Source organism: Aspergillus ambiguus (assembly GCF_047715705.1).
Source record: "Aspergillus ambiguus strain CBS 117.58 unplaced genomic scaffold BDV59scaffold_14, whole genome shotgun sequence".
In the NCBI taxonomy this organism is placed as follows: Eukaryota; Fungi; Ascomycota; class Eurotiomycetes; order Eurotiales; family Aspergillaceae; genus Aspergillus; species Aspergillus ambiguus.
In genome coordinates, this window is record NW_027395527.1 from 48522 (window position 1) to 67397 (window position 18876).

An 18876-nucleotide genomic window follows, 5' to 3' on the forward strand; every position below is an offset into this window, starting at 1 on the left:
TAGTCGGTTCCTCGCGGCGGGTCCATGCAAGATATGCAATCCGCTCGTCGAAACAAGGGCACGTCGTTGCCAAAAGTCGTAAGAATAAAGCTGGTAAGAACTCCGAATGCAAAGTGAATATGCGAAGGTAGTCGAATCGAAAAAAAAAAGAGGTGGGCTGGGGTAGAACTCGAGGCTGACCGCCTCATCCCAGCATCACTGCCGCCAGTGTCGTACAGGTCAACCCGATGGCCATGCCAATCCACGGCGTCTGGCCCAGGGTACCCTCGCTGCGGGCGCGGAGGGATTTTGTCATGCCTGTCGAGGCGCGGAGAGACCCCAGGCCGATGGACCCGCGCAACGGCGCGGGCCATTGATCGGGGACGGGGGTTGCGACGGGGTCGCTCTCGGCGACGGAATCGGGACCGTCGAGGCTGGCGGGATTGGGGACCTGGACGATCTGACGAGCATCGAGGGGGAAGAAAGCTGGTTCATCGTTGTCGTCGGCGACGGCGGGCAACGGGATGGGTGGGGTGATATTGGGGACGGATGGACTGGGGGCCACGGCGGCAGGGAGCTGCTCCGCGGGGACGGCGAGAGCTATCGTAGGCGCGATACAGAGTAGAAGGGAGGCTTTCATGGTTGGATTGAGGAGGAGTGGTTGAGCCGGATTGAGCTGGATCGAGGTTCGGGGATAGACCGTCGACGCGTCGCAAGTCAGGAGAGCGGGGAAGAAACGAGTGACTGGCTCCTGGGAGGTATGTAGAGAGGATGATGGGAGGGGTGAGAGGGACGAGAGATGGTAAGAGGAGAAGAGGAAGAGGAGGGTGAAGAGGGAGAAGAGGGAGAGGAGGAGGAGGAGGAGAGAAAAAGTCGAAGGAGGAAAAATGAAGCTGCAAAGGGAAATGAAGGGAAAGAAAAAGGAGGAAACGGTGACAGTGAGATTTGGAGGTTCCCCGTTGGCCCTGGAAATTAGTGGAAATTTAATTGGCGTTAGTGTTGGCGAGGGGCCGTTTTCATTGGCTGGGCAGCCCCACCACCCCCATGCACCGTCCCAACACGGTCTAGCGGCCGCCGATCGGGCGTCTCGTGCCACCCACGGTCCCTGCTTAGGTAAGACAAGGGTCCACTCGATCGTTTTGATCGAGAATGAAGTGGTAGAATAGCGAGGTAGTCGGTACGCAGGAGGCGTTGGTAATTTGCTGGGATCCATCTACTAGTACTATACAAGGTAGGAAGTATCCATGGTTTCCCTCGGGACATTGATCTCCAGCCCGAATGGTATGTTTCACCGTGGTCTGGCCCGGTCCAGCCATGTTCTAAATATAGCCTATACAATCTATCGTCCAATATATTTCAATCCTCTCCCAGATACGTATACCGGATGTACGGAGTCATGATATGAATGTATATACCTCAACGAAACCACTGGATGGTTCCAACTGTTGCCATCTCCCCCCGCCATCACCTCATGATCGACATCCACACGAGGCTCAGCGTCTACCCTCCTGTACCCCACTTACGTGTCCCTCCTGCATGGCTTTTTTTGGTCAGACATGCAGATACCCTGCCGCATCTATACTCCGGATCGCCTTCCCCATTGGATGTCATGACACTTCCGCGTCATCTACTCCATCCCGTTGCTATTGTTACCAACGATCACCTTCAAGGCTGACCAGCTTCAGCCCTCTCATGACCCTTCTCCACTCGACGGTTTCTGGTGGATCGGTGGATCGATCCCGATCACTGAAACATCCTGTGTCGGGTGTTACTGGGGCATTCTCGGTAGGATAACACCCGTCGTAGTACTACGGTGTACTCCTCCAGCTGATAAGATACTGACCGAGTTATCTGCCATCGATTGTCCTACCATACGGCGCATTCCCCTCATCTACCGGTCTAGCCCTAATGCTGCCTCAGGCATCAACAGCTTCCACTCCATACTTTTCCCCACGATGCAGTCCTCGCAGGAATAACGGACGAACACGGGATGATCAATCATCTTCGGTGCTATGATTCCGGGGAATATACATACTCTGTCATCCCTGTGTCAGCACCATGACTCAGCGAGGGGAACAGCAATTATCCCTAACCACTCGGTCCTCGGTACTACGACTAAGACTTGAACTAGGACTATGTAGTACTAGTACTACTTAGTTACTACGTACTACTTAGTTACTGCTGATATCAGAATCTGCCTACTGCTCTCCAACCTCCATCTCACCACCTACGCCGTACGCAGTACACCCTCAGTATGGCATCCATCACCCACCACGATGTTGTCTACGGCGACAACAAATCCATTCATTATCTGGCCGCCGGTCCCACCCTCGGCCCTCTGATCCTCTTCATCCATGGCTGGCCCGGCACTGCCATCACCTGGAAGGCCCAGATCGACGCCTTCGCGTCCGTGGGTTTCCGCGTCATTGCCCCCGACATGCCAGGATACGGCAAATCCACCGCCCGTCGCGTTGTCGACGACTACAGCCAGGAGGCCATTGTCGAGGGCCTGATGGCGCTGCTGGCCGAGACCGGCCGCCGCGCCGCCATCTGGGTCGGCCACGACTGGGGCGCGGGCGTCACCTCGTCGGTCGCGACCCAGCACCCGGAGGCCGTCAAGGCCCTGGTGAACCTCTGCGTGCCGTTCCACACCATCGAACGCGGCTGGCAGGGCTTCCTGCCCCTGGTCAACCGCGAGATCTACCCGGAGGCCGAGTACGAGTACGGCCAGTGGGACTACATGAAGAACTACGAGGAGGCCTTTGAGAAGACCGCCGCGTGGATGGACTCCGATGTGGCCGGCCTCTGCAAGGCGATGTTGCAGCGCCGGCCCGCGCCCTCGGGCCGCTTCAGCCCGCTGATGTCCACCGTCCGCAGGGCCGGATGGATGGGCGGAATCCCGAAGCCCCCCGGCGTCGACCAGACGGGGACGCCCCTGCTCGCGGGCGAGGTCTTCGACTCGTTCGTCCAGGACATGCAGAAGACTGGGTTCTGGCCGGGCTCGGCGTATTATCTGCACCATGCGCGCAACGCCGAGTATAACGGCTCGCGCGATGCGCGGCTCAGCCAACCGGTCCTGTTTATCCATGCCACTTATGACTTGACGTGTGATACGAAGACGTCGCGGCTGATGGAGCCAATGCGGGAGGCGTGCAGCAATTTGACCGAGGCTACCGTCGACGCGGGTCACTTTGTCCACTACGAGAAGCCTGACGAGGTGAATGCCGCCCTGTTCCGGTTCATTGTGGAGGAGCTGCCGAGTGAGTGGCCCGGTTTCTGGACTGCGGGATATACCAAGAAGTCGGCTCTGTAGTCGCTGTCAGGCTCTTCATGATGTAGTATAGTATCCCTAGAGGAATGCAGCTGCATCGGATAAATTGCATTAGTCGTTTGATATTAACATGCCCCTACGGCGCAGTCATCTGATGACTCCCCTGATAGTATATACTTCGACTGTACATGCGAACTTGGTATCATGCATTGCAACCTATCATGCTCATGTCTATTTCACATCACAGCATCTCCCCCCAGTTCGGCGTCACCGTGAACTTCCCACTCAGCTGGCCCATCGCCCAGACCTTGTTTTCTTCGTCCGGCGTGTCGGCCTCTGCGTCCGGCGGCGTCGACACAATCAGCGCCTCCTGCAGGAAGTCCACCTCCGTCGCGCGATCCAGCTCGAAGCTGATCCCGCCCCAGTCCATTGTCACCCGGCCCGAGGCGTGCACGTTCAGCTTGCCCACGCGGCCGGCGCGAAGCCGCCAGTCCGTCGCCGTCACCACTGGCGATATCCTCGGCACGCCCGTCTGGTCCTCCGCATCGTCCAGCACCTCCACATCCTCCTCCCGCTTGATCACCGCGTCGGCATTGGCGTCGGACGCATCGGCGGCGCCTTCGCTCGGGGCATTCGCATTCGCATTCGCATCCTCGCCAGGCACCACGAGCCCGGGCGTGATGGGCGGGAACTGCACTAGGAACAGATGGCCGGCCAGCTTGTCCTTTGCGCTGTCGTCCGGAGCGTCCTCTCCGTCCTTCTCCTTGCCGTCGTCTGCCGTTGTATCCGCATCCGCCGCAGCAGTCTCCGTCTGCTCCCCAGTCGCGGCGGGCGCTGGCGCTTCCTTGGCCACCTCCTCCTCCTTCGACAGCAGCTCGCGCATCAGCTCCAGATCCTTCTCATGCCGCTCATACTCATCCACATCCTCCTTCGTGCGCAGCAGACTCTTCGGGTCCTTCACGGCGGCCGGCTCCTCCTCCTCCTCGTCGGGCTCCGCCTCTGCCTCCGTCGGCTCGCGCGACAGATTCCGCCGCACCTTCACCTTCTGCTTCGGAAGGAAGCCATCATCGCGGCCGGCCTCGGCCTCCTCATGCGCCGGCGCAACATCCGTCATCACCCGATCCTCATCCTCATCCCTCGGCTCCTCCTTGACCCGTGGCGCATCCGCATCTTCTGCCGCAACAAACAACGCCCCGTCCGCCTCCTTCGCCTTCGCCTTCGCCTGCTCCCGCAGCTCCGCCGACCGACTCGAGCTCGACTCCATATTAACCGATACCACCCGCTCCTCATGCTCATGTCTCTCGACGCGGACCGGCCGCAGCCCGCCGCCGCCGCCGCCAGCGCCAGCCCGCAGCTCCTTCACCGCCATCTTCCCCTTCTTCCCCTCCGCCGCGTCCGCCGCCTCGTCGTCACTCTCCAAATTGATCCGGTCAATGCTAATCCGCACCTCGCCATCGCTCTCATCCGACGACCACTCCTCCTGACGATCCCCCGCGCGCCCACTGCCGAGATCAATCACGGACCGGCTCCGCCGCGACATCGACGACGCCCGCGAATCCGCAAACCGCGCCGTGAACCCGCCGCCGCGCCCGCGTCGCGCCCCGTCGCCCCGGCCACGCCCGCCGCCCCGCGCGGCGCCACCACGGCCCCCCCGACCGCGCTGGATCGCCGCCGCCTCGGCCAGCCGTTCGCGGTGCCGCTCCGCCTCGAGCTTTTCGATCGCCTCACGCTCTTCTTTGCTGCGGCGGCCGACGGCGCGCGGCTTGTACTTCAGGGTTGGTTTGGGCGGGTCGCCCGGCCCCGGCGTCGGGTTGGGGCGCGTCGTGGAGGAGGAGGATGGGCTGATGCTTGTGGATGGGGCGCGTTTCTTGAGGGATTGGAGGCGTTGGACTGGGGGCCGGCTGCTGCTGGTTGCTGGCGTGGGGGTTTGTGTTTGTGTTGGGCGGGTTGTGCCGGTGCCTGTGGAGGCCCCTCGGCGGGGAGGGGCTTTGGGGGGCATGTTGTAGAGAGAGAGAGGGGGGGGGGGGGGGGGGATGGAAGATGTAAGAGGTGTGAGTAAGATGGGGAGAGAGAATGTGAGATGGAGAGAATGAAGTCAAAAAAATTAAGGTGGTGCGAAGGGAACTATTACATAATCTATACCGTGCACAACATGCATTATTGACTAAACGTACTACAGTACGTACTGCGTACATCCCCATCGAGCATATCAAGTAGATACCTACAGAAGGGGGAGGAGGACGACAACGACGAAGAAAGTATATAGATCAATCGCGTAAATAACAAACTGGTAATGAATGGAAGTGATACTAATATCAGTCCGCACAGCATCAACGCCTAAATAACCACGTCCTCAATCAATATCATATCAACAACCCGCTCAGTTCAATCGCTAGACTTTCCATGAGAAAAACAAATCCAATGCAGAAGCCCGCAGGAGAGAAGGAATGACAGAGCAAGATCTTGCTCGCGCGCGCAGCCCACACTTCACAGTCCAGATCCGACACCAGCCAATGCTGTCGATCGTCCTGGGTTCAACATATAGACGGTAACAAAAAAGAGAGGGGAACGAGAAAGTCAACTGCTTGAAGATCCTCCAGACCATTACCGCTTGCGCTTCTTGTTCTTGTCGGCCATTGCGGCAGTCAGTGGAGCGGCCGCCGCCACCAGGGGGAGACTGTTGTCGTGGACCATGGACGGAGCCTCGAGGGCTTTCTTGACGGGGACGCCCATGTGACGCCCGTAGCGGCCTTTGCGGCCATTCCCCTCGTCTTCGCTGATGCAGCCCTCCAGGCCGATGCCGGCGTCCTTGCACCGTCCGCACGGCCGTTGGCGATCGCAGCCCTTCTTGCTCTTGCGGCAGCGCTGGCAGCGCGGCTTCGTCGACAGGTCCTCCTCGTCCGCCGCGAGCTGATGCTGGAAGTTGACCGACGACGTGGACGTCTTCCGAGCCGGGCCGGGGCTCGTCATCTGCGGCGACCCGCCAGCTTTCTGGGTCGCCGTCGTGGTGGGGGGCTTCACCTTGCGAGGAGCCGCAGCGGACGGGGTCTTGCTGTTCTTCGGGGGGCGCGCCGTCGCCGCCGGCTTGGGTCCCCGCGCTTTGCTCGATGCCGTGCTGGTGGCTCGGTTCTTGGGCTTCTTGGCCTTCGGGGCCGAGTCCTTGTACAACGTGTCGTCATCGGTCTCGTCCTTGATCAGACTGTCACGGGGCCCGATGTGGTGGCTCTCCTCATCGTATCCGTCATAGCTGGCCTCGGAGCTGTCAAAACTCGGGAGGATGTCGTCCAGCCGCTTGTGGGTGTGTTTGGTCGCACCCGGCGGGAGCATAGGGCTGGACTCCAGCCGCTGACGGCTTCGCGCGGGCAGGTCATCATCATCCTCGCTGAAGTCATCGCCGTCGCTGGTCGCACCCGTCGACGAGGCGGCATCCGCGGCCCCGCTGAAGGCATCGTCGAGGGTGGACGCCGACGTGCGACCATGGGAGAAGTTCGACGCATCGCCGAGACGGATCAATTGCATGGCCACGTCCTCATCAGAGATGCAGCTGGCGATGGTCGGGTCCGGCGTGGGGAGGATGCCAGGCCCACCGCCCATGCCCGCCGGGTTGCTGAACTGCCCCGAGGACTGCGTCGCAGTTCGGTCGCGCAGGCGGTGCCCATGTTCCGGAACCATCGGGGTGGCATACATGGGGCCCCGAGCATGCGCGTACGCATACGCTTGTTCATTGTGTCCATAGCTTTGCGGCGAGGGCAGGGGTTGTTGATAGTTGTAGGGGCGTTGGGTGGGGCGTGCGAACGGGGAGCCGGCTCCTTCCTGGCCGACCGACCGACGCTGGGGGGAGATGGACGAGGTGGAGGTGGTAAGGGGGACTTGAGGAGGGACAAAGAGGGGCAGTTCCTGAGGGAGCGATATCATTAGCCAGGGACAGGCAGGGCAGGCGACGGTTGACCAGTCTGTCAACTCACCGAACTCTCAAACTTGGGCCGCTTCCGGCGACCATCTTGGAGGATGTTCTCCATGCTGATATCGGAGCTCCCCAGCTGCTCGCTGCGGGACTTCTTGGCCCCGGACACGGAGCCATAGCCTCCGTCACTGTCGCTGGCGCCAGCGGCGGCATCGTCATGGAAGCTGCCATGAGTGCTCGAGCCCCGGCTCTTGGGACCGACCTTGGAAGGCTGTTTATGCTGGGAGGCACTCCGGCGGCTTCGGCCGGACGGGGACATACTACGCTTGCGAGCGAGCCTTGAGGTCGGTCGCGACGGCGGCTGACCGTTCTCGACACCCTGGGTCGGCGGCATGGAAGCCGCCATCTGGAAGGGCTCGCCAAGACTTGGGCGCTTGCGTGCCTCGACGGGCATGGGGCCATAGTAGCGCTCGCTGTAACCTTCTGTATAGGCCTGGACGGGGATGACCCGCACGTAGACGGTCATGTTGTTTCGCAGATTCTCATACCTGGCAATCAGGGTGATCCCGTGTTCATCCTCAAAGCTCACACCGCTCGCGGCGCCATCGTAGATGCCGTAAAAATTCTTGACGGTGGTGACGATGGAGTCGGTAGTGTCATGAGGGTAGATTTGCACTCGCATGGGGATGCGAGCCCGCACCTTGGAGTTCTCGTCGAGAAGCAACTCGAAGGCCACGTTCTTGGGAACGGGATTCAGCGGCGCATGGTGGTCCGTCGACGTGGGCGACTCTCCCGAGTGCCGTTCGTACTGGACAGCCTGCATGATGGGATGATGCAGGAGGAAGGACTACCACACTGCTATTACATGGAGGAGGCTATCAACCGGCTGTTCTCGAAGGACCCGGGGGCGGATGGAGGGAGGGTGGGGAAGGAATGGGAAGGAAGAGGCAGCGAGGACGGGAGGAAGAGGGATTCTGGGCAAAGTTCCATCTAAACCTACCACAACAAGGAGACCAGAAGGGATCAGTGGATAGATGGATCACCCGCGATTGTGTGAAAGGGAATGATCGATGGCGAAGGGTTGTGGATGGGATGAAGACACCCCAAGTCGCAAGAGCCGAAAGCGACGGCAACGGGAAGAGACCGGCGGTCGAAAAGCTGGACGACCAACACCGCAGAAGTCAGCACCATCCAGTCGAGGAGGTTTCAATGGAAGAGGAGGAGGACTGGGGGGAAGGCCCGGATGGATATGGGATGTGAACAGTTTCCCTGTGGGAACCCTGATGGGTTGGCAGAGTTGGGGGTGGGCGGACGACGTTGAGCCGAAGGGCTCGGAAGATGGTGGAGAGGACGAAAGACACACCTATGGGGGATTCCAACGGTTGAATCCGTGTCGCACCAATACTGGAGATCCGACTCGACGGAGAGGATGCCAGCGATGGTCGTGGTCGAGGTCGAGGGAGGGGGAGGGAGGTGGTCTACGAAGCGCTTGGGCTCTGTCAGCGGTTGTTGGCATCACCAGTGTCGATCAACGACCAGCGAGTGGAAGAGAGGGAAAAAAGGATGAGGGAGGAGAAGAGGGACTTACCGGAGGATAGACAGAAGGAGATGAGAAGCTGGAGGACGAGGGTTGGGAGATTGGCGAGGGGTGAAGGCGGATGGAGTCGAGGAGGGAAGTTGGAGGAGGGAAGAGGAGCGAACGAGCGAGAAGTTGATGAGGTGAGTGGGTGCGGCCGATGGTTTCACCTCGCACCACAACAGTAGGGTAGAATACAATATTAAAGAATATAGATGGTATATAGATAGAATATAGAGAGTATATTAGATAGAATATTTTATTTTCTTTAGATATTGTTATAGGATTATGACTCTTCCTACCAGTCAGTACTCCTGGCGCATTCCCATCGCATATGACCACACCGGAATCCCCAGAATCCCATTCCTCTCCCTCAACCTGAGAGAAAAGAAACCGCTAGAGACCAGATCCTGAATCGCTTTCTCTCCTAATCTTCATTGCCAGTCCAGTTTACCCCCGTTCATGCCGATTGAGTGCCTGACCGGTCGGAATGCGACCAACGATGTCCCCAAGGTCGAAGCGCTCCGGCTCCGGCGCAAACCAACAGTCCGTCGCCGAACGCCTTCGCAGATACTCTTCTCCAGCGGGATGAGACTCCTCCGTAGAGAAAAATCACTCGCAGCCTTCATTGAACCGTTCTATTGTCCTTTTGGTCCCTCCCCAACCCCGGTCGGATCCAAGCGACAGAGCAGTGGCGTCAGTTGGCTGGTCCCTCGGCGCGGCCACGTCGAATGACCACTCCAGAACGCACATCCGAACCCACTGCGAGGGGAAGACCAGTTCACATTCCGTCATGATTATCCTTCCGTCTGCTGGATGCTGGGCATTTCTATTCTCACCCGAATTACCCGGACTATAGGCGCCCTCTTATGGTCCATGCGAGCGGGGGGGCGAAGGAAGATGACGGAGAAACCGTCTTTTCCTTGTTCGGCGGATTGCGACCACGACAACCCACGATGGTTAGACCCGAAATCTATTTCCGCTGCCTCGTGCGAATGATGAGGTGTAACCTGAGGCCCGTAGCTTTGTCCAAGGGAACCCAAGGGGCTGACTGACTTCTGTACTCCGTACCTCTCTCCCCATACTCATGGCGTATACGTTGGGCGTCCCACAGCCAACCATCCCAGCCCTGCGCTAGGATGGGATTCATGAAAACGCCTCACTTGCTACGAACAATTGCCGTCTCGTTTCATGATCTGCGCCTATCCAGACTGGCCGTCCCTTACCCCTCCTCGGAACGGCGACTACGTAAGGATCCCCCCGTTCATCGTCGGGACACAGGTGACAACCTGCCGCGGGAAGAACGACGATCATCCTACATTCCACCTGCAGCGATCGCAGCTGGCCATCTCTCCCTCGATTTTCAATCCGCTGCGCAGGTCCGTTGTCCGGCGCGAACAGACGAGGTTAGGTTCCCTTTCGGGGGCTCATGCCGGATGTATCATGCGATGCAGAAGGGGGATTTGGGTCCCGGCGCATTGCATCTACGACTGTCCAGGTTGGTCGCATGGGAGTATGAAGCGGAGTCACACCTTTGCGCTTAAGTCCTTGAGTTTTTAAAGGGAGAAAATTGACCATCATGATCCCACCGGCGGGTGCAGGGAAAAAAGCGAAAAAAATGCTGTTAGCCGGGTGGGGGGGGAAAGACAGCGTTTGCTGATGGGGTCTTGCTTAGTTCGTTCGATGGACGAAGATTGCCGCGATTTCCTCTTGACAGCCGAAAGGGAAAATCAATGAGTGGGGGAGAGGAAATAAGCCCTGGTTCAACGGACAAAAAGATCAGATCCGGTGCGTCTGGGAATCAAGGCGGGGTCAGAATGTTGAAGGGTTAAATTGGTCCCAAGGGATCCAGCGCACACCGTAAGTTTGCGATCTCCAGCACCACGTAGGAATTATCTTTCTCTTCCTCCATCGCATGGCTCACCGGTGGGAATTCCCATTTTGTATCTGGTTTGGGCGACCGGCATGGCTGGGATTCCCCATCGTTGTCTCTGCTAGCACCGACACTGAGACGGTGATGCCTGAGGACCTGGGCCAAGCTACGAATCCCGCTGCTTCATGATAGGTACCGCCGGATCCGCGTCCCACATTTGGGGGGTGGGAAAGGAAAGGTGTGGCTTTTTCGGCGATACGGGTGCGAACGGGTCATGCGAAGGAAAAAGAAACTCGCCCTCCCCCTTCATTCTGTAGTTTTGCGACTCCCTAAAATACGGCGCAGCACCTGTGTTTCTCTCCCATCGAGTTTCGCAGGTTGTCTGGTCGATGCGACATCGCCTGGTCGAATCCAGGGATCGCATCGCAACAAGACCAAAAGACCAGACGATCTGTGATCGCATCAGGTGTGTCGTCCGGGACAGATGACTGCGACACGTCCGGCGTGCCCTCGGCCCCAGATGTATCTCCATTCAGTTGGCCAAAAGCGTCGCATCTGTCGCATTTGTCCAGCGGACAGCGGGCGGAAAGCGGGTGTTCCCGATCACGTGGTGCCGCGTTTCATGAGCGATCGCACCGTGTTTCCCGCCGCGTCAGGGACCGCCGGGAGGATCGGGCGAGAGACGGCGGCAGTTGGGGGAATGGGTCTCATTCAAATAGATATTATGAATCGCATCATGCGGGAGAGCCATATGCTCGATTTTTATGGATCGTCTCGCCCCCCGCATGGTGCTCTGTTGGTCGACGCCCCGAGCAGAGCTGGCGGGGAGACGCGACCGATGATGTCATTTAGAGGGGAACGGCCCTCCGGACGGAGTGCAAACCGCGCAAACAGCCGGCTGACATCAGCATTCCGCAGCAACACCGCAAGCGGTTTAGCGCCGTTGTTGGCGGTAACCAAGTAAGGCAGTAAGGCAGTTCATACCTCGTTTCCTGAGCGATTCTGTTGTTGTTTGCGGATTCCAGCGCAGCCGGATTATATTAATTCGCGATCCCTACACGCCACTATCGCCTTCTCCTCGCTCGGGTGGTTATCGACGTGCGTGGTTTCGTGGTGCGGCTGCATTGTTTTGGTTTCGCCGAACGGAGTATAACCTGCTGCGACTGCGACCAACTCAAAACTCCTTCGCAGGGGAGCAACAAAGTAAACAATCACCTCCATCGACTTCTCCCCTCTCCCACCACCACCATCACCACCTCCTCCCCCCCAACCCATCTCGCTTCCTTCGTCCTGGTGAAGGGTTTCAAGAATCCTTTCCTGGTACAAGATGGACGCTAAGGTATGTTTTCTTCGTCTCCCTCGACTTCTTGTTATCGTCGGATATACCCACGTCCACAGCCCGACGCGCAGTTCCCCCCAACACTCGCTTTATTCTCCAATGCTACACATCAAGGTGAAGGATTTGTCACTAACAACCATGCTCCTGTCGCAGCCCCAGAGAATTCGCGTCCGAACGGACGAGAACGCTCCCTTCCCGCTTGCTACCAGCAAAACCGTTCACCAGCGAAACAAGTCCACTCCGGCCCTCTCAGCCATGTACCAGAACGGTACCGCCAAGAATAATGGTCCTCGGAGAGCCGCCTTTGGAGACGTCAGCAACACCACCAATGCCGTCCAAGGGAGTCGCGACGATGCCGCCCTCGCTGTCAAGAAACCGCCCAAGGCTCTGGAGAAACCATCCACCCTCATTGTCGAGCGCAAGCCCTCTGTCCTCTCCCAACCCGCTCATCGCCCCTCGTCCATGTCGGGCATGAAGGGTCTGTTGAACAATGTGACCACCCAGAAGCCCCTCGAGCCCGTCGGCCTACAACAAACTGCGAATACCCGGAAGCCTCTCAAGCGCGGAACAGTCTTCAAAGACTCGTTGGATCCGTTGACCGAGAAGAGCGAAATTACATCCAAGGAACCCAGCCCCGAAACAAAGGAAGAAACCAACGAGGGCCCTCTCCCAGCTACGTCGACCGCCCTGTCGCAGCTGGACACTCTCCAGGAGGTCATCGCCTCCTCCAGGGCATTGAGTGACCATATGAGCAAGCTACCAGACAATTCGGACACCGAGGAGGAGGAGGACGTGTCGAAGGCCGAGGATGACTGTCGGGTCCAGGATGCGAAGGAACGTGTCAAGACTCGGGAGGATGCTGTCCCTGCGTCCCGTCCTGGTCATGACCTCCCCGCTCCATCCGAGCCTGAAGAGTACTGGGATGATGAAGAGGATGAGAATGAGGAGGATGACGGGTACAACACCGCTAGGTCGCATCGCTTCCGGGGTGATAACACTACTGGCGGGACTACAACGGTTCTCTTCCCTAAATTCACCCAGAAAGCGAAGCGGGAGCTGGCTCTCGCCAAGCAGATCGTGGAGGCTACGCGGACAGTGGAAGACATTGAAGATGAATTTTGGGACACCAGCATGGTCGCTGATTATAGTGACGACATCTTCGATTACATGAAGGAACAAGAGGTACGGCTCAATCCCCCAGGCGGTGCGGGTTAAGTTCGATTGCTCACCATCGCAGATCAAAATGATGCCAAACGCCCACTACATGGACAACCAAGCCGAGATCCAATGGTCCATGCGCTCGGTCCTGATGGATTGGCTGGTCCAGGTTCACCACCGGTTCTCCCTTCTTCCCGAGACATTGTTTCTCTGCGTCAACTACATCGATCGTTTCCTCTCCTGCAAGATCGTCTCCCTCGGAAAGCTGCAGCTTGTTGGTGCAACCGCCATTTTCATCGCGGCCAAGTACGAAGAGATCAACTGTCCCTCCGTCCAGGAGATCGTGTATATGGTGGACGGCGGCTACACAGTTGACGAAATCCTCAAGGCGGAGCGTTTCATGCTCAGCATGTTGCAATTCGAGCTAGGCTGGCCTGGCCCGATGAGTTTCCTGCGGAAGATTAGCAAGGCCGACGATTATGATCTCGAGACCCGGACCCTCGCCAAATATTTCCTGGAGATCACCATCATGGATGAACGTTTCGTCGGATGTCCGCCTAGCTTTACTGCTGCTGGCGCTCACTGTCTGGCGAGATTGATGCTGAGAAAGGGCTGCTGGGTAAGTTTCAAGACGTCACCCCAAGTTTACTCCTTTGCGCAGTAGTCTAACGTATGCAGTCTCCCGCGCACGTCCACTACGCTGGTTATACCGCCTCTCAGCTTGTTCCGCTGATCTCGCTGATGGTGGAGTGCTGCGAGCTCCCCCGCAAGCACCATGCCGCCATCTACGAGAAGTACACGGACAAGCGATTCAAGCGCGCTTCCTTGTTTGTCGAGGCAGAGATGAGAAAGGGTTTCCGTCTCCCGCAGGATTTCTAGGACCACGCTTCGTTCCTCGGCTCCTGGCAGCGTGCATGATCGCCTACTCGCATACACCGGGTACCCCTTTTTCCTTTGTATGTTTCCCTTTAATGAAGTCGGATGACATGAGCAACATGGAATCACATCAGGCTGGAGAGGAGTTAAAAAAATATGGTAATGGGTCGGCGGTTCGGTTCCTTGAGGTATCCCAGTCATGTCCGGGTCTTCAGTTCCCTTTGTTTATCTTTTCATCCCCATTTTGAATTCTCTTATTCCCTTATGTTACGACTGCACGTGTTCCCTATGTTGGTTTTGTTGCTCCATGAGATTTGCTGTTATGAAGGATTCGGCGTACTAATCTTCTTCCCTTTGGTCTACCCCAGTTTGTTTTGGACGAACTATCTTCGCTTGTCCTCTTCGCTTCTTTGCCATCTCATGGTGTGCCCGGGTTTATGGTGTAGAGTCTATCTAACTAATCGAGTTGGATTTATCTTATGCCTGACGTATCCATTCACGTAGTCTATTCTGTCGTCTGTATATGTCTCTCTATATATGTCTAACCCGAGAAGCAATGACTACTGATCCAGTCCATTCAACTCGATCAACCGCTTCACAACCTCAATCACCTGCTCCGCCGTGCCATCGCTCCCCGGGCACTTCTCCGCCGCCGCCGCCGCCATGACCGTCGGCGGCCGGTCGATGCGCGCCGCGATAATCTCATCCAGCATCATGCGCAGCCGCGACACCAGCACCCCGATCCGGGCCCACCCACGCAGCCGGAGCCAGCCGTCGACGATCAGCCCCCGGCCCATGGTATCCAGATCGATGGAGCCGCAGAAAAGCAGCAGGGCGTAGGCGTTGAAGGCTGCATGCAAAATTCATCATTAGCGGGTCGGATCTCTTGCCTCGCTCCCTGAAACAAATGGGGGTTTACTTACGGGTCAGATCGCGGATGAACACCTTGCTGGTGGCCATCTTGGTGAAGTAGCTCAGATACGCGGCGGCCCCGGAGTAGCTCTGCGCCGAGAACAGCAGCGAGCTCGGGTGGATGAAGACACGGCCGTTCTCCTGGTTGAAGTAGCGGATGGTGCGGGCGTCCGGGTCGACCTCGACGGTGCCGGAGACGGAGCTGGCGAATTTCTTGTCCGGGAAGGCGATCTGGGCGAGCTGCGGCTGGAAGGCGCCGGCGATCAGCGCGCGCAGCAGACTGCGGTTGGCGTTGTTGCGGTTCCAGGGCGTATCGGTGGCGCCGTCGGTGTAGTCCACCGGGAGGATGGAGGCGTCCTTGAGCGCGGTGATGAACTGCGCCTTGTTGGAGGAGATGTCGCGCAGCGTCTGGTGCGAGAGGAAGTGCGCCCCGCACCAGGATTGCGTCTGCCAGTAGCCGTGGGCGCGCACGCGGTCCGTCCACTCCTGGTAGGCGGCGAGGTCGGTGAGGAGGTCGCCGTCGGTGGTGTTGCCGGGGGCGAAGGAGGCGCGGGCGGCGTCGGCCTCATCGCGGCGGTCGCGGGGCGAGACGAAGGGGCTCTTAACGGTGAGGATGGCGGCAATGGAGAGGCAGGCGTCGATGCAGCCGAAGATCGAGCCGTAGACCATCAGCTTTGCGCAGCGCAGGTCGGCCGGGATCATGGACAGGTAGCGGCCCAGCGCCGTGAGGCGGTCATGGTCGAGGGCGCCGACGCGGTGCAGGAAGCCGAGGGCGCCCTCGACGGCGACACTTTCGGGCGGGGTGATGGTGTTGGCGAGGAAGGTGGCCACGTCGTCGATGCCCTGCATGGATTTAACGGAGAGGCAGAGCTGCTCGAGCGGCACGCGGCGGATCTCTGGATCGGGCCGGGGCGCCATGCTGGCTTCGGCTTTGCGCGTGTAGAGCTTGTAGCAGGTGCCGGCGCGCACTCGGCCGGCTCGTCCGCGGCGTTGCTTGCAGGCCGCCTGCGACGCCCAGACCTCTTGCAGACGCACCATGTTGTCCTTCGGGTCGTAGCTGGTCTCTTTGACGCGGCCAGTGTCGATGACCGCCACGACGTCCTCGATTGTGATGGAGGTCTCGGCGACGTTAGTCGCGGCGATGACCTTGCGTTTGCCCTTCGGCGGAGCGAGGAACACGCGCCGTTGCTCGGCGGGGAGGAGGGAGGCGTGGAGGGGGAGCGGATGGGCGCTGGGGATTCGTTTCACGGCGTTGAGACACCGTTCGATTTCGAGGGTGCCGGGCAGGAAGATCAGGATGCCGCCTGGCTGGTCGCCCAGTTGGGCGTCGATGTATCGGACGGTTGATGCGATCAGCTCGTAGTTGATGCCCATGCCGACGCTGCGGAGGAGTTTGCCGAGGGACTCTTCGCCCTGGGATGAGGGCATGTCGTCGTCGAAGTCCCGTTCGCTCAGTTCGGGCGAGAATCCCGTGTCCCGGACGACATCGTCGAGGTAGTAGTCGTCAACGGGGAACGTCCGGCCAGGGATGTTCACCAGGCCGACATTCTGACGGCCACCGAAATACTTGATGAAGATGTCGGCATCGAGGGTAGCACTCATCAGGATGACCTTGATGTCCTTGCGGTGGCGGACGACGTCTCGCAAGAGGGCGAGGAGGAAATCGGTGTCGAGACTACGCTCGTGCACCTCGTCCACTACCACATGGGTCACGTCCGCAAGAGAGCCGGCCACATTGCCGTCGGCGCCACTTGCAGATTGGATTCTGCGAAGTAGGACACCGGTTGTCACGAAGGTGATCCTGGTTACGCCGGATTTGACCTTCGAGTCTCCTCGAATGACGTATCCGACTTCATCTCCCACGGAGGAGCATCGCTCATCACTCACTCGATCCGCTAGACCCAGAGCAGAGATTCGTCGCGGCTGTGTACACACGATGTTTGCTATTCCACCTAGGCCACGCTTGATCATGTCGTCCAACACGAACTGGACGGACTGAGTACTCTTACCGCTACCAGTCTCACCGGAGATGATAGTGACTTGGTTTGCGTTCACAGCGCTGATGATGGCGTCTTGAATGTTCCATGCGGGGAGCGACTCGCGTTTCCGAGTCATCTCCTGCTGCGCTTTGGTGGTTTGTTTGGCCTCCCAGGCCTCTCGGATGGACTGACTCTGGGGTGATCCTGGCTGCCAATTGAGCTGCTTGGGTTTCTTGCGTGATTGCCGCGTGGGTAGTTCAGAGCTGTCTCCCGTCGTTGTCTGGGACGCAGTGACTGTGGAGATGTCACGCAACTTGCCTGGGTTTTCCATGATCTGTGGTAGATTGCTTTCCATCCAATCTAAGATATTGTATATCATCGGCTCCCCGAGGAAGTTCTCCTCGGCATGCCTCACAGCTTGACGGATAGCGCTGAGTCGTATGTAGGAGGGGATATCCTTCGCGTGTATCGAGACGACAGGTACCAAGGAGGGGTAGTGTCCCGACGGCCTCTGAAACCGAAAGCTTAGAGTCTCTGAGACCACTGATTCCTCGCCCTTGATCTCACAGACCTTGGGGGATCGTCGAGCATAGCGCTCGCCGAAGATGGCTTCCAGCGTCTCTTGCTCCTCTTCCCACAAGTCCTCGTCGGAAGACGTAGAGACACCTGTGGCAGTGTTTCCATGCACCAGAGTAGTTTGCAAGAATTCTGCCGTCGCAAGCTCGTCGCCCTTGTTGTTGTCCAGTATCCGGGAGCAAATGTCGGGAGGGTACCCCATAGAGGAAAGCCGCTTGATCTTACCCTCCCTTGCGAGATCATCACTAGCAAGACTCACGCCGGCCGAATAACCTTCCGGCAGACACCAACTTGGCAGGTCATCCTCGGGGACGTAGATAAGAAGCCATTCGAGGACTTCCTCACGGTCTTTGCAGGCGGCCGTGGCCTCTTCGACATGGCTGCGACGGAAGCCCAAACGAGTAAACTCTTCGACGATGGTCTTGCATTCCGACTCGGGAATCCGCACGTTATATGGATTCCAGATCGCATGCTGACGCAGTAGACCTTCGATCTCCCGGCGCACTTTGCTCCCCAGGTCAACCTTCGGGGCGTTCGACCACAGTCTCCGTCCTTTGTTATCACCACCGGACGACCCAAGACCCAAATCGATCCTGGTCTCTTTACTCTTGGCCTGGGTCTTCTCACGCTCCTTTCGTTTCTTTTCCAGATCCGCCGCGGCGCTTTCGCGCTCTTGTTTGGCCAGAAACGGGTCGGCCTCGTACATCCATCCCTTCCCTTCTTTGGTATCCGTCGCCTTCAGCTCGGCAAACTCCTTCTTCCAGAGCTCTTTATACGTCGGGGGAAGCATCATATGCAGGTTCCGCATGTTGCACACCCGGTAGAGCGCGTACGTGGCGGCAAAGTGCCGGGCTTCTAGCGCGGTAGGTTGCGCCGCCAGGTGCTTGTGAGACGGAGGCAGTCTCATCGGAGGGAGAGTCGTGGTTTCTCGAGTCTTCGGATCGACACGCTTCAAGATAACGGACGACATGTAGCCTTCAGGGGTTTTACTCTAGCATCACGGAAGAATATCATGTCAGCCGTTGGCGCAGCGCAACCTCGTACATTGCTCCAGCACCCACCATTGTATATTCCGGCTTCTCCCATTTCTGCTTCTGGCAGTGCTCTGACAGCATATTCACCGGCAGTTTACCAGTCCAGGAAGTGCCTCCAATCATCTGTTTCACGGACGGCTTCTTGGGCTCCTCGGTGGACGCCTGCGGTTTCTTCGCGGACTCCGCCGCACGATCCGCGGCCGCTTTGGCTTGCTTGGTCCCTGGTTTGGGCCCTCCACGGGCGTCGCCCTTCTTCTTGGGGCCCATTGTTCCCAGTGTCCGGCGGAGGTGGAGTATATGACGCCGGGGGGAGGGTCTTGGTGCAGGGGGTAAAGGCGGAAGGTGGGATGTTTGAAATCCGCGGGGAGATTTCGGCGGTCTCTCTCTCTGCACTCGTAA

At 58.5% G+C, this 18876-nt stretch overlaps 6 protein-coding genes across 6 annotated transcripts; 2 read left to right on the forward strand and 4 right to left on the reverse strand.

Annotated features, from left to right (window-relative positions):
- Positions 1-184: 184 nt before the first annotated feature.
- BDV59DRAFT_201644 (uncharacterized protein) lies at positions 185-619 on the reverse strand (the record flags this gene model as incomplete). The annotated part of the gene is made up of 1 exon (XM_073693853.1): positions 185-619. One exon carries the CDS (start codon positions 617-619, stop codon positions 185-187), a length of 435 nt encoding a protein of 144 aa, XP_073548210.1.
- A 1384-nt stretch (positions 620-2003) lies between these two features.
- Positions 2004-3390, forward strand: BDV59DRAFT_25877 (alpha/beta fold hydrolase). Its single transcript, XM_073696071.1, has one exon. The coding sequence runs from the start codon at positions 2234-2236 to the stop codon at positions 3290-3292; it is 1059 nt and encodes a 352-aa protein (XP_073548211.1). The 5' UTR covers positions 2004-2233; the 3' UTR covers positions 3293-3390.
- A 101-nt stretch (positions 3391-3491) lies between these two features.
- BDV59DRAFT_201646 (putative DNA-directed RNA polymerase III RPC4) lies at positions 3492-5249 on the reverse strand (the record flags this gene model as incomplete). Its single annotated transcript, XM_073693854.1, has 1 exon — positions 3492-5249. The coding sequence occupies one exon, from the start codon at positions 5247-5249 to the stop codon at positions 3492-3494; it is 1758 nt and encodes a 585-aa protein (XP_073548212.1).
- A 605-nt stretch (positions 5250-5854) lies between these two features.
- On the reverse strand, positions 5855-7977 carry BDV59DRAFT_192987 (putative C6 finger domain protein; the record flags this gene model as incomplete). Its single annotated transcript, XM_073692139.1, has 2 exons — positions 5855-7147; positions 7216-7977. The coding sequence occupies 2 exons, from the start codon at positions 7975-7977 to the stop codon at positions 5855-5857; spliced, it is 2055 nt and encodes a 684-aa protein (XP_073548213.1).
- A 3953-nt stretch (positions 7978-11930) lies between these two features.
- Positions 11931-13979, forward strand: BDV59DRAFT_192988 (cyclin family protein; the record flags this gene model as incomplete). Its single annotated transcript, XM_073692140.1, has 4 exons — positions 11931-11942; positions 12096-13124; positions 13180-13719; positions 13779-13979. 4 exons carry the CDS (start codon positions 11931-11933, stop codon positions 13977-13979), a joined length of 1782 nt encoding a protein of 593 aa, XP_073548214.1.
- A 557-nt stretch (positions 13980-14536) lies between these two features.
- Positions 14537-18744, reverse strand: BDV59DRAFT_201649 (RNA helicase; the record flags this gene model as incomplete). Its single annotated transcript, XM_073693855.1, has 3 exons — positions 14537-14826; positions 14900-18434; positions 18505-18744. The coding sequence occupies 3 exons, from the start codon at positions 18742-18744 to the stop codon at positions 14537-14539; spliced, it is 4065 nt and encodes a 1354-aa protein (XP_073548215.1).
- Positions 18745-18876: the final 132 nt, after the last annotated feature.

What these genes read in the sequence shown, in the direction of transcription:
- BDV59DRAFT_25877 (XM_073696071.1), top strand. Translation starts at nt 2,234, where the DNA reads ATGGCATCCATCACCCACCACGATGTTGTCTACGGCGACAACAAATCC.